Here is a 14,305-nt window from a genome sequence, read left to right as displayed (position 1 = left end):
AATCCAAAATCCAAAATGCTCCAACTAGAAACTTTTTGAGTACCAACATGACACTCAAAAGAAAATGCTCATTGCAGCATTTAGGATGTGGGGATTAGAGATACTCAACCTATAAGTATAATGTAAATACTCCAAACTCTGGGAAAAAAAATCTGAAATCCAAAACATTTTTGTTTCCAAGCATTTTGGATAAGGGATACTAAACCTGTAGAGTGTGTCACTCAGAATTATCTCTTAACCTACCCCATCACTTCTAGATTCATGTTTTGCATGAGAGCAAGCTGTAAGTAAAAACCAAGGTGGTTTCACTATTTTGAGTGTATGCAGCACTGCCTGGGGGACCCCTCTAATATTGTGACATCAAAGTCCAATGATAGGAAAGATGTTCCTCTTTTGCCTACTCCGCTGCTTTGGGTCCATGAGCAACATAACCCAAATTTCCCTGTGCCTCAAAAGCCTGTGAGTACAAGACATGGCCTTACTAACTACATAATTCAAACTGAACTTCTGCAAAATCCTGCCCACAGATCCCCAGCCACTCCACCTCCATATTTTTAGGTATCTCCAGAGGATGTCTTATTACTCAACCAGATACAAATATCTGCTTAGTAGCACCTCAATCCTAATTTCACCAGTCCCCACAAGAAGACTTAAGATGGCAGTGAGGGGCATAAAGGTTTTCACAGAGCACTCACCATCTGGTACACCACCAATGTACTAGAGCCCTCCCAGTACCAAAGCTATCTAGATCACTCTTAGAAGTCTACTTTATCCAAGCGGTAGCTGGCTTCTCTCATAGTCCAAAGATACCCACTGGTCTCAGATACTGGGAGTGATCCTTAGACACTATTCAAAATGTAAGTCCCTCTCTTTTCTCTCTTCTAACCCAAACCTTTCTAATGGGATCTCTGGATGCTTCTTCTGATGGCAAACAAAAAGCATTCACACCCTCTACTCTCCTTCAAACCTTCTCATCTATCTTTCAGGCTGTAACTGAAGTCTGGCTATTGACTGGGCCCCTTTCTGAAATCGCTCAGGTGTTGCTGATTCTCCTAAATCCCTCCCAATATCACCACTGTTTTGCACATCTATATAAAAATCAGTGTTTCAGCCAGGCGAAGTGGCTCATGGCTGTAATCCCAGCACTCTGAGAGGCCGAGGCAGAAGCATCACTTGAGGTGAGGAGTCCAAAACCAGCCTGGCTAACATGGTGAAACCCTATCTCTACTAAAAATACAAAAATTAGCCAGATGTGGTGGAACGCATTTGTAATCCCAGTTAAACTTGGGAGGCTGAGGCAGGAGGATCATTTGAACACAGGAGGGGGAGGTTGCAGTGAGACAAGATTGTGCCACTGCACTTCAGCCTGGACGACAGAGTAAGACTCTGTCTCAAAAATAAAAAATAGGCCGGGCGCAGTGGCTCACGCCTGTAATCCCAGCACTTTGGGAGGCCGAAACGGGCGGACCACCAGGTCAGGAGATCGAGACCATCCTGGCCTAACACAGTGAACCCCTTCAACTAAAAATACAAAAATATTAGCCATGGTGGGGGCGGGTACCTGTTAGTCCCAGTTACACAGGAGGCTGACAGGACAATGCGGGAACCCAGGAGGCGGAGGCTGTGCAGTGTGAGCCGAGATTGTGCCACTTACTCCACATCTGGGGAACAGACGGACTCTGTCTCAAAAAACTACAAATACAATAGAACTAATAAATAATAAGAGAAAATAAAAGAAAATCTGTTGGGCGTGGTGGCGCACACCTGTAATCCCAGCACTTTGGAAGGCCAAGGTAGGTGGATCACCTGAGGTCAGGAGTTTGAGACCAGCCTGGTCAACATAACAAAACCCCATCTCTACTAAAAATACAAAGATTAGCTGGGTGCAGTGGCAGGCACCTGTAATCCCAGCTATTTGGGAGGCTGAAGCAGGAGAATCGCTTGAACCCAGGAGGCAGAAGTTGCAGTGAGCCCAGAACATGCCACTGCCTGGACAATAGAGTGAGACTCCATCTTAAAAAAAAAAAAAGAAAAGAAAAGAAAAAGAAAATCAATGTTTTGCTGAGGATCCTGCTCTCCAACCAGCAATTACCACTGGTCCATTTCTCCATTTCCTCTCATTCATTGCCTGAATCTTAATCTTGTCACCTCGTTGATGGCATCCCTTTGGACAACCATTCAATACTCCAGCCCCTCAGTCCTTCATCTCAATTACAAAGACATTTCCCTTCCATTCACTTTGGCTACCCACCTCCAACATCACACCTAACCTTTGTCATCCTAGGAATTGCTCTATCTCTAAAATGTTCACATCTCACTTTCTGACCAAACCTTCAATCTATGCCGTTCTTATTATCCAAACAAGTTCTTTGAATCTCATCATCAACACTAAAGTCCTGACTTCCCTCCATCCTCCCTATTACTCCCTCTTTTTTTCTTTCTCAACCTGGATCCCATCCATTAATCACTACCCTCACTTTTTTCATCTCTGATCATCTCTGATGAGAAAAACCCCTACTCTAAATCAAACTGCCTCTGCTCCTATAACCACGTTGCTATCAAAGCTGTTGAAAAAATCACATATCCATACAGACTGGTACCCCTAAATACTTGCCTATTTTTTTTTTTTTTTTTTTTTTGAGACGGAGTCTTGCTCTGTCACCCAGGCTGGAGTGCAGTAGCACGATCTCTGCTCACTGCAAGCTCCGCTTCCTGGGTTCCGGCCATTCTCCTGCCTCAGCCTCCTGAGTAGCTGGAACCACAGGCACCTGCCACCATGCCCGGCTAATTTTTTGTATTTTTAGTAGAGACAGGGTTTCACCGTGTTAGCCAGAATGGTCTTGATCTCCTGACCTCGTGATCCGCTCGCCCTGGCCTCCCAAAGTGCTGGGATTACAGGCATGAGCCACCGCGCCTGGCCTACTTGCCTCCTACTTTAACTGAGCCCTTATTGTCACCTGGCAGATGTATGGGTTCCTAGGCACATACTTTCCTGATCCCCATAGTGGTTATATGTCAAGCCTTCCCTTCTAACCTCACATATCCTACAATCTCTTAAACTTTCGGCCGGGTGTGGTGGCTCATGCCTGTAATCCCAGAATTTTAGGAGGCCGAAGTGGGTGGATCACGAGGTCAGGAGATTGAGACCATCCTGGCTAACAAGGTGAAACCCTGTCTTTACTAAAAATACAAAAAATTAGTCGGGCATGGTGACGGGCGCCTGTAGTCCCAGCTTCTCTGGGGTTGAGTCAGGAGAATGGAGTGAACCTGGGAGGCGGAGCTTACAGTGAGCTGAGATCATGCCACTGCACTCCAGTCTGGGCAAAAAACTTTCTATTGTATTACTTCCCCAAACTCTGCAGACTATTATACTTTCTCATCAGGAAAACAAAAAGACATCAGATGGAATTACCTCAACTTCTTCCTGACACCTCAGCTATACGCTTGCTTATAGCACAAAAGTAGATAAGAGCACAGGCTCTAAGGCAGATGCCTAGGTTAGAATTCTGGCTCTGCCACTTACTAAAGATTTGATCTGGGCAAGTTGCTCAATCTCTCAGTGCCTCTGTTCCTTACTGTACCCCCTAAAAAGCCCCTTCCCAATGGCATTCAAAATCATTTACACCATCTACCTCTTCTGTGAAGTATTTCCGATACCTCCTAGCTTCAAAGGATTGCTGTGAGTTAAATGAGATAATACACAGACTGCTTATGTGCCTAGCACACAGTAAGCTCCCAATTAATGTTAGTCATGTTTTTACTACTATCAGCATTCGCACCTATTTTTACCTCCAACTGCAATGCAAGAGGCATTCTCCTAAGGCAAATCCTTCACCGACATTCTAGACGTCATCCCTTCAAGGGACTTGAACATCAATTATTCAATTTCCTTCCATGTAGTGTATAAATATGCTCAGTTCTCACCCATCTTAAAAATAACCTTTCACATGCCAGTATCCCCATCTAGCTACCTCCTCCTCTCACATCATGCCTCTACCCTTCATAATCAAAATTCTTTGTCCTGTATCCATTTCTCCAATTTTTATTAACTTTCTATTACGCGTTTCTATTATCCCACTGCAGTTTGAGTTCAGAATTCAATTCTCTACCCAGACTACTTTTGCTAAGGCAGTGGTTCTCAACAGGGGGCAATTTTGCCCCCTAGTGGCCATCTGAAGCCATTTTTTGGTTGTCACAACATGGAGAGGTAAGAGCTGCTACAGGCATCCAGTAGGTAGAGGCCAGGAATGCTATTAAACATCCTACAATGCACAGGGCAGCATCCCACAGGGCATTTTCCAACCCAGAATATCAATATTATCAAGATTGAGAAACGCTGCGCTAAAATAATGTATAACTATGTTGATCAATGTAATGAATACCTTCTATCCTTTACATGACATAGCCTGGCTTAAGTACTTGATATTATTAGCTTCTCCTTTCCTAAAATTCATTCTTCTTTTGGGTTCCACTGACCACGCCTCACTGGCCATTCCCATTCTAATCTGTTTTAGGATCCTCTTCTGCTCATCTATTAAATGTCAGTATTTCTCCAAGTTTCCTCCTAGGCTCTTCTCTTTCCATATACTGTCCCCGAAAACTAGAATCACCTGGGGCTCTTAAAATATGCCCAGGCCTCCAGGCACGGTGGCTCACACTTGTAATCCCAGCACTTTGGGAGGCCGAGGCGGGCGGAACACGAGGTCAGGAGTTCGAGACCAGCTTGGCCAACATAGTGAACCCGTTTCTAAAAACACAAAAAATTAGCTGGGCGTAGTGGCAGATGCCTGTAATCCCGGTTACTCGGGAGGCTGAGGCTGAGGCAGGTGAATCGCTTGAACCCAGGAGGCGGAGGTTGCAGTGAGCCAAGGTCGTGCCACTGCACTCCAGCCCAGGTGACAGTGCAAGACTGTTTCAAAACAATAAAAAATGCCCAGGCCTCATTCACAGATTTGTTTTGGAGTGGGTTAGGAACACTAGGAAGAAACATTTGGAAGGGAAGCTCAAAAGTTCTATTCAGTCCACATGTTTTTAACACAATTATTTTACATCTAAGTGCAAAGGTCAAGTAGGCAACTGGGAGGGGAGAGATCAGGACTGGAGACGTAAATTTGGTAGTTATCACCATATTAGATGGTAAAGCCATACCCTGGATAAGCTTGCCCAGGATAAAAGTGATTAAGAGAAAGGGGCTTAGAAAAAGCCCCAAGAAACTTCCAACATGTAGAGGTCAAGTTGAGAAGGTAGACATGTAATTCAGTAAGGCAGATAATCAGGGGAACATGGTATTAAATGCTACTTTGAGTTGCAGAATTAGAGGATGTCTCTAGAAGTTTCATGAGTACTCCGAACTCAACATATTCAAAATGGAATTAATTCCCATCTTGCCTGCAAAGCTGTTCCTTTCCCAATGAATTTATCTACCCAATCACGCAGGCCAGAAACCAGACTCTTCCTTCTCCACTATTTCTGACATCCAACTAAATCCTGTCAAATTTCCCTCTTGATTTTTCAAATCTAGTTATTTCCTTTCTTCTAGTCACCTTCTGAGCCTCAGGCCAATATAATCCCTCACCTGGCTGTCTCCAGTCCAGCCTTCCCGCAAGGCAGTCATAATCATCATCCGATGCCACTCAGATCATGCCACACTGATTTACCATCTTTTAATGACTCCCTATTTGGAGGGAGATAAAAAGTGAAATGCAAGGACCTTGTCATAGAGCTTGTTTACCTCTCCAGTCTTTTCTTTTGCATGACCAACCTTGAACTCTTCCCTTCAGTCACAAAGAACTAAATACAATTCTCAAGTGCAGATCCTGCTCCCAACTCTGTCTTAACTCCTGATTTATTCATGTCGTTTCCTTCTGGGAACACTATTTTCTCGCCTCTGTACTGAGTGAACACTATTTTCTCAGTCTCTGTACTTAGTGAACTCCTCGTCTTCCCTCCACATTCGCCTTTCACTACTCCCATGTGACTAAATTTAGTGTCCTTCAAATCAGCCCTCTAAGCACCTTGTACTTTTTACTGGTGCACTTATCGTCTATGTTTTCTGCTTACTTGACCAGCAACGTATCTACAATCTGATCCAGTGCCTTACCCACAGTTAAGAGTAGAATAGGCCGGGCGCGGTGGCTCACGCCTGTAATCCCAGCACTTTGGGAGGCCAAGGAGGGCAGATCATGAGGTAAGGAGATCGAGACCATCCTAACAGGGTGAAACCCCGTCTCTACTAAGAACACAAAAAATCAGCCAGGTGTGGTGGCAAGCGCCTGTAGTCCCAGCTATTCGGGAGGCTGAGGCAGAAGAATGGCCAGAAACTGGGCGGCGGAGCTTGCAGTGAGCAGGGATCGTGCCACTGCACTCCAGCCTGGGCGACAGAGCTAGACTCTGTCTCAAAAAAAAAAAAAAAAAAAAAAAAAGAGTAGAATAAATAGTTCTCTAATAAACAGCAAATAACATAACATATGTTGCCATCTTAACCCTGGCTTGTAAATCCTTTCTCTTCCTTGGAACTTCATATTCCCAGCATCTAGAACACTCCTCTAAATAAATGTCAACTGATACTAAACAACTGTATCAAAATCACCTGGTAAGCTTGATATAAATAAGTATTTCCAGCCCTAACTCCCCATACCTCACTGAGTTCTGATCCAGCAGACCTAGGGGGCTGGGAATCTAGGAATCTAAATTTAACAACCTAGGAATCTAATTTTAACAAACTCTTCAGGTGATTCTGACTTGTAGTCATTCCTGGGAACCACTAAACACATTAGGAGCTCAATAAATATTGTTGAAAGTAACATTTTAATTTACTGAAGTACATAATTCATTTCCTAATTCTTTAGGATTAGAGTCTAATGTAACTGAGTCCTGTGTGTGACAGAACAATGCACTAATATGTACAAAAGTCCACAAAAACAAGCAGCCTTTATTGCAGTATTACAAAACACTTTTCATTTTGGCAATATTTTACAACGCATTTAGCTCCAAGGGTTGGGGAGAAGGTTGGAAACTAAAGGGGGAACTCTCAACAGACATTTCTAAAAGAAAAACTGTCCCAGCCCTCCCACCCAAATAAAAATCCAAATGTCACTTAATTTCACTACCCAAGAAGAGGCCACGAGGAAAGCAGCAGGCAAAACTCTGGCAATTTCACTATGGATCATGTCAGAGACAAAGGAACATTCAAAACAGTCATCAGTATGGTCGGTTGCGCTGATCATTTCTGTAGTCGTTTCTAGGAATGAAAAATAAAGAGCCGGACTAAATTCTAATTTTCTACCAAGGGGGAGCATCAGACACTACTTGAGGGTGCTAAGTGATTGGCATCAGCTAGACAATTTCTAAAGAATGACACCATGCCTCATTTATTTCTATACTCCTAGAAGACACTTAAATGTCTAATTTATCAGCTTTAAGATTCACAAAGTTCCTAGAACAATCTTTGCTTCACTCTTAAAAATTTTCCACCTAGAATAAAGACTTCAAACCACAAATATTTCAGGAGATCAGAAACTGTCCCAATTCCAGCACTCTAAATAGGAGAGTGGCATAGTGGAATAAGCAAGCACTTACATGCATGAATTCTGGATCTGCCACTTACTATGTGACCTTGGAAAAGTTACACTAAATGACTCTGACTCTATAAAATGAGAAGTATACGTACTTCATAGGGATGACAGGACTAGAACTAAAGACTATAAGAACACTTTACAGTATTGGCCACACACTAATAAGTGTTCAACAGATGGTAATTAGGTTACTCATAATAGCTAAAAATTATATAGTGCTTACTATGGGCCAGCAACTAGTACAACGTAATCTAATACAAATCTGAAAAGGATGTTTTACTAGCCCCATTTTACAGATAAGAGTACTGACACTCCAGGCTAGGTGTGGTGGCTCACGCACCCAGTAATCCCAGCACTTTGGGAGGCCAAGGGAGGCGGATCACGAGGTCAGGAGATCGAGACCATCCTGGCTAACACAGTGAAACTTCGTCTCTACTAAAAATACAAAATATTAGCCAGGCGTGGTGGCAGGCGCCTGTAGTCCCAGCTACTTGGGAGGCTGAGGCAGGAGAATGGTGTGAACCCGGGAGGCGAAGTTTGCAGTGAGCCAAGTTTGTGCCACTGCACTCCAGCCTGGGCGACAAAGCGAGACTCCATTTCAAAAAAAAAAAAAAAAGTACTGACACTCCAACACTTCAAAGGATTAAGTAACTTTCCTAAGATCACACAGCTAGTAAGTGGTAGAGTCAGGATTTAAATTCAGACAGTCTGTTTCCCAACTTCACGCTCTTAACCATATTCTATACTAATTCTCACTGCCTTATACTGCTGCTGGCATAGAGGTCCTTAGTATAATAATTGAAGTTACTTTCTATCATTGGTCTTCAACTTCTGCTGCTGCTACACCATTCATGTGCACAAGGCATTCCCATCAGTGGTTTTTACCTAGGAAAGTTATTACCAGAATCTCCAGAAAAATAACTGCAGGGCAGTATATATGATTTGAAAAAGAACCACCCTATGAAAGGTATGTTCCTTCACTTAGATTAGGAACTCCTGATTTACACATAGTTTCAAGTTATTATCTGTCAATCTCAATTATCTTTATGAGAAAAAAAAACACACACAGATACATCCAAACAAATAAAGATTTATGAATAAGAATTTCCAGCAGGTGGCAGGGATCGGTGGCTCACGCCTGTAATCCCAGCACTTTGGGAGGCCGAGGCAGGCAGATCACGAGGTCAGGAGATCGAGACCATCCTGGCTAACACGGTGAAACCCTGTCTCTACTAAAAATACAAAAAATTAGCCGGGCATGGTGGTGGGCGCCTATAGTCCCAGCTACTCGGGAGGCTGAGGCAGGAGAACGGCATGAACCCAGGAGGCAGGGCTTGCAGTGAGTCAAGATCGCACCACTGCACTCCAGCCTGGGCGACAGAGTGAGACTCAAAAAATAATAATAATAATAATAAAGAATTTCCAGCAGGTGCTGTGGCTCATACCTGTAATCCAAACACTTTGGGAGGCCAAGACAGGAGGAATGAGGCCAGGAGTTTGAGACCAGCCTGGGCAACATAGTGAGACCCTGTCTCTACAGAAAATTTTTAAAAAATTGGCCAGGTGTGGTGGCACACACCTACAGTCCCAGCTACTTGGGAGACAGAGGCAGGAGCATTGCCTGAGTCTAAGAGTTTGAGGTTACAATGAGCTATGATCATACCACTGCACTCTAGCCTGGATGACAGAACAAGACCCCGTCTCTGTCACTAAATTTAATTTTATTGTCTCTAAAAAATAAAATTAAAGTTAAAAAATAAAAGTTCCAAAACAAAATTTTAGAAATTGATAAGCAGGAAACTAAATCATCTTCTCCATCCTGAGAGAACTGCCAATGGGAAACTCAAGTTCCAAAACATTGGTAAAAAGAAAATGTGGTTCAAACCCCTCAATCTAGGTGTGGTGAAGTAAAAAGGTTAATAAACGCATTCTAATACTCACCTTCCTCCCATTTTGCCTCCATAGCCACCTCGGTCTCCTCCGTAGCCCCCACCTCGGTCTCCTCCATAGCCGCCACCACTCCTGTCTCCTCCATATCCTCCACTTCGGTCTCCACCGTAGCCACTGCCACCACCACGGTCTCCTCCATAGCCCCCCCGGCTTCTGTCTCCTCCATAGCCTCCTCGATCTCCTCCATAACCTCCTCGATCTCCTCCGTAACCTCCTCGATCTCCTCCATAGCCGCCTCGGTCTCCGCCATAGCCTCCTCCTCGGTCTCCTCCATAGCCACCTCGATCTCCTCCATAGCCACCTCCTCGGTCTCCTCCATAGCCGCCTCCTCTGTCCCCACCATAGCCGCCGCCTCTGTCCCCACCATAGCCACCCCCACTTCTGTCTCCACCATAGCCGCCCCCACTTCTATCTCCGCTGTAGCCACCACCGCTGCTTCTGTCTCCACCATAGCCACCCCCACTTCTGTCTCCACCATAGCCGCCTCGGTCTCCACCTCTGCCCCCACGACCTCTGTAGCCCCTCTCTCCACCGTAGCCTCTCCCCCGGAAATCTGCAAGGTAGAAATGCAAACAATGAGGCCAGCAGAAACAACGTAAAGCCCCCTTAATGCTAGTCAGAAGATAAGCACGATGCAGATGCCATTAAAAGGCTGACCCACCTCCTCCTGAGGGACGAGAGTCCTCTGGTCTAGGCTCATTGCACTGATTGCAGGAATTCCTTCGAGCAAAGTTCATATTTCCGCATGACCTAAGAAAGGAGGAAAATATAATGCTCCTAGATAGTTTCTAATGGACTCAGAACTCCTTTCTGTACCCTCCAGCCCCAATTCCAACCCCTACTCTCACCAAAGTAAACAAGATACTTACGGATTAGGGCAAACCCAATCCCCACTTTTGGGGTCTCCACCTCTCCCTTGAAAGCCTCCACGACCTCTATATCCTCCACGGCCTAGGGGGATGGGGCCAGGGGAGAAAAATCAGCAGCAGACATTAACAAAACAGAAGAAAAGCATCAGATAAAACATACGAGTAGGTACCCATCAATACTTAGGCAGCACTCTGCAAATTAACCCCTTACAGCAGGACTTTGTAATTCTTTGATTTGGGTCTTGTACTCAGTAAACAGAGGACCTTGAAAACAGACCCTAGGCACACAATACAGTGCAAATAATGCACTAGAAAACTTCCAAGTCCATTTTCTATAATACAGGTTGAGTAACCCTTCCCCAAAATACTTGGGACCCAAACTGTCTCTGATTTTGGGTTTTTCAGATTTTGAAATATTTGCCTTCTACTTGCAAGTTGAGCAGCCCAAATCCAAAAACCCAAAACCTGAAATGCTTCAATGACCATTTCCTTTGAGCATTATGTCGGTACTCAAAGTTTTGGATTCCCAATTTCAGATTTTCAAACTTACGATGCCTAACCTATACCCTACTTAGAGAATCTCCATGATGAAGATGAGGTGAGAAGACAAACTCCAAATGTGAGAGTATGAATGTAAAGGCCACAGTAACATTCACCCACAAAACAAAACAAAACAAAAAAGACAAGTATATGAATCTCATAGAAATGAAGAAGCTGGGCCGAGCACGGTAGCTCACACCTGTAATCTCAGCACTTTGGGAGGCCAAGGTGGGCGGATCATCTCAGGTCAGGAGTTCGAGAGCAGCCTGACCAACATGGAGAAACCCCATCTCTACTAAAAATACAAAATTAGCCGGGCGTGGTGGCACATGCCTGTAATCCCAGCCACTCGGGAGGCTGAGGCAGGACAATCACTTGAACCCGGAGGGAAAGGTTGTGGTGAGCCGAGAACGCGTCATTGTACTCCAGCCTGGGCAACAAGAGCGAAATTCTGTCTCAAAAAAAAAAAAATTAAAATAAAAAATTTTTTTAAAAAGCTGGCAGTAACTGTATCAGGTAGCTTAAAAACTGGTCAGATTAGTTGGCCAGGAGCGGTGGCTCACGCCTGTAATCCCAGCACTTTGAGAGGCTAAGGCGGGTGGATCACGAGGTCAGGAGATGGAGACCATCCTGGCTAACACGGTGAAACCCCGTCTCTACTAAAAATACAAAAAATTAGCCAGGTATGGTGGCAGACGCCTGTAGTCCCAGCTACTCGGGAAGCTGAGGCAGGAGAATGGCGTGAACCAGGGAGGCGGAGCTTGCAGTGAGCCGAGATCGTGCCACTGCACTCCAGCCTGGGTGACAGAGCGAGGCTCCATCTCAAAAAAACAAAACAAAACAAAACAAAACAAAAAAAAACTGGTCAGATTAATTACCTCATTAGGTATCATTAAAACAACTGCCTTGCCAGCTACAGTGGCTCACGCCTGTAACCCCAGCACTTTGGAAGGCCAAGGTGGGTGGATTACGAGGTCAGGAGTTTGAGACCAGCGTGGCCAACATAGTGAAACCTCGTCTCTACTAAAAATACAAAAATTAGCTGGACATGGTGGTGCACGCCTGTAGTCCCAGCTACTTGAGAGGCTGAGGCAGGAGAATTGCTTGAACCCAGGAGGCGGAGGTTATGGTGAGCCGAGATCACGCCACTGCACTCCAGCCTGAGCAGAGCGAGACACCATCTCAATAAAACACAAAAACCAAAAAAAATTGCCTCCTGATTTCCAAGTGAACAGCAAACCACGATACAGCTTTCCAAAGGGATTTCTACAACCATTTCCCACTACCTTCTTAGCTATTACAATATCTCATTTACCTATTCAGTACCCGAACTCATTTTAAGACACAGGAAAAAAGACCTAGTGAGAGAAAAAGCAGTACCAAGTTCACACAAATAGAAACAGAATATGAACTCAAATTTAAACCCTTGGATAGTATCCAGGACTGTGCGCAGCAAGGATCTTACCTCGCCGCCCACCTCCACTTCCACCTCCTCTCATGAATTCAGGTCTTCTAGTGGCAAAGGACACTTTAATGATGTTGCCATGGAATTCTTTTCCTAAGAAAAAAGAAATCGGCTTTGAAGCAATGCTACTCTATACCTCCACCTATCAACAAAAATATACAAGTCTTGGAAATTTTTGGTTTCGAAGGAGTAACAGACATGTCCTCACAGAAATTAAAATACACTGGTATTCCAAAGAGTCACACTAACAGTGCTAAAAATGTCATTATCTACTGAAAAGAGCACATCTGTCACTGGGGGATAGTCACTTCTTGCCAAGCTTAAAAAAATAAAAATAAAAAAAAATAAGGTGGAGTGGTGTGTGTCTGTAGTACCAGCTCCCAGCTACTCAGGAGGCTGAGGTGGGAGATCAATTGAGTCCAGGAGCACGAGACCAGCCTGGGGAAGGAGACAGTGTCAGGGGTAGAGAAAAAGGCCAGGTGCAGTGGTTTGTATCTGCAATCTCAGCACTTTTGGAAGCTGAGATAGGAGCCTCGCTTGAGGCCAAGAGTTTGAGACAAGCCTGAGGAACACAGCGAGACCCTTTCTCTGAAAAAAAATTTTTTTAATTAGCTAGGCATGGTGGCATGTGCCTATAGTCCTAGCTACTCAGAAGTCTGAGGCATGAGGATTACTTGAGCCTGGGAATTCAAGGCTGCAGCGAGCTATCATCGTGCCATTGTATACTAGCCTGGAAGACAGAGTGATACTCTCTCTCAAAAAAAAAAAAAAAAAAAAATTCGGGCGTGATGACTCACGCTTGTAATCACAGCACTTTGGGAGGCCAAGGAAAGCTTGGGCTCAGGAGTTTGGGACCAGCCTGGGCAACATCGTGAAACCCCGTCTCTACAAAAAATACAAAAAAATTAACTGGGTGTGGTGGCACCTGTAAGTCCTAGCTACTTGGGAGGCTGAGGCTGATCACCTAAGCCCAGGAAGTCAAGGCTACAGTGAGCCATGATCACGCCACTGCACTCTAGCCCTGGCAACAGGCTCAAAAAAAAAAAAAAAAAAATCTGTATCTAATATTTTTACATGGGGAAAAAAAGCCAGTTTAAGGGAATGAATACATGTGCAAGTGCAATAACATGTATGTATTTACACATATGCTTATATGCATTGCCTACTGTGCTTACTAGGGGAAACAAGATCACTAGGGCTCAAAGGTGAAAAAGAAACTCCTATTTTACCATATGCCCTTGGTACCATTTGAAATTTTCTGATCATTTCCAAAGTAGCATTATAATTAGTAACTTTTAAAAAAATAGTAGTAAATAAAATTGGCAAGATTTGAACTATAGAGTTAGGTTTAAAAGGCTCATACGTCCTATGGGCACAAGTCACTGCAGTAAACATGCAGTAAGTGTTAGTTACTATTAAATTAGGGTGCAACAAAAATGATGAATTTGTAACATGGGGAAATGACTATGTTTAAATGTTAAATGAAAAATACCTTAAGACAAAACTCTATTTGGAATATTATGATGTAAGATACATTTTAAAACACTAGAAGGAAAATTATTAAGAAATATTATCAGTGGCTACCTTTGAGTAGAGGGCTATAGATGTTCTACCCATTTCTTCTACTTTCCATTAAAAAAAGTCTATTTCTTCTAAGTATGTATTAACTTTATATTTGAAGGGAAATCAGCCTAAAATTTACTTTATTTATTTGTATATACCATATACAAAAGAAATAGCTTCATGATTCATTTCTGTCATTCTTATGAAAGCAGCAAAGTACGAAAGAATGGACTTAGACTTCAAGAGCAAGGTGATGAAGCCTGACAATTAGTCTAAAAAAGTAAAGAATACAGAGATGGGAACAGATAGGGTATTACAATTTCTTTCTTTTTTTTTTTTTTTTT

The 14,305-nt window shown here is 43.7% G+C and overlaps 1 protein-coding gene across 2 annotated transcripts in view; it reads right to left on the bottom strand.

Moving 5' to 3' along the window:
* Positions 1-6,903: 6,903 nt before the first annotated feature.
* The window catches only part of TAF15 (TATA-box binding protein associated factor 15), a 41,498-nt gene continuing 34,096 nt past the window's right edge, over positions 6,904-14,305 (bottom strand). For both annotated transcript variants that reach the window (XM_017890999.1, XM_017891000.1), the window contains exons 12-16: positions 12,399-12,491; positions 10,394-10,475; positions 10,186-10,274; positions 9,516-10,077; positions 6,904-7,240 (exon numbers count right to left, since the gene is read on the bottom strand). In XM_017890999.1, coding sequence (XP_017746488.1) covers positions 7,201-7,240; positions 9,516-10,077; positions 10,186-10,274; positions 10,394-10,475; positions 12,399-12,491 — 866 coding nt within the window. In that variant the 3' untranslated portion in view covers positions 6,904-7,200. The remainder of the gene's footprint in view (positions 7,241-9,515; positions 10,078-10,185; positions 10,275-10,393; positions 10,476-12,398; positions 12,492-14,305) is intronic.

Source organism: Rhinopithecus bieti, unplaced genomic scaffold, assembly GCF_001698545.2.
Source record: "Rhinopithecus bieti isolate Rb0 unplaced genomic scaffold, ASM169854v2 scaffold_20840, whole genome shotgun sequence".
NCBI lineage: Eukaryota > Metazoa > Chordata > Mammalia > Primates > Cercopithecidae > Rhinopithecus > Rhinopithecus bieti.
This window is presented reverse-complemented; position numbering and strand designations above follow the sequence as displayed.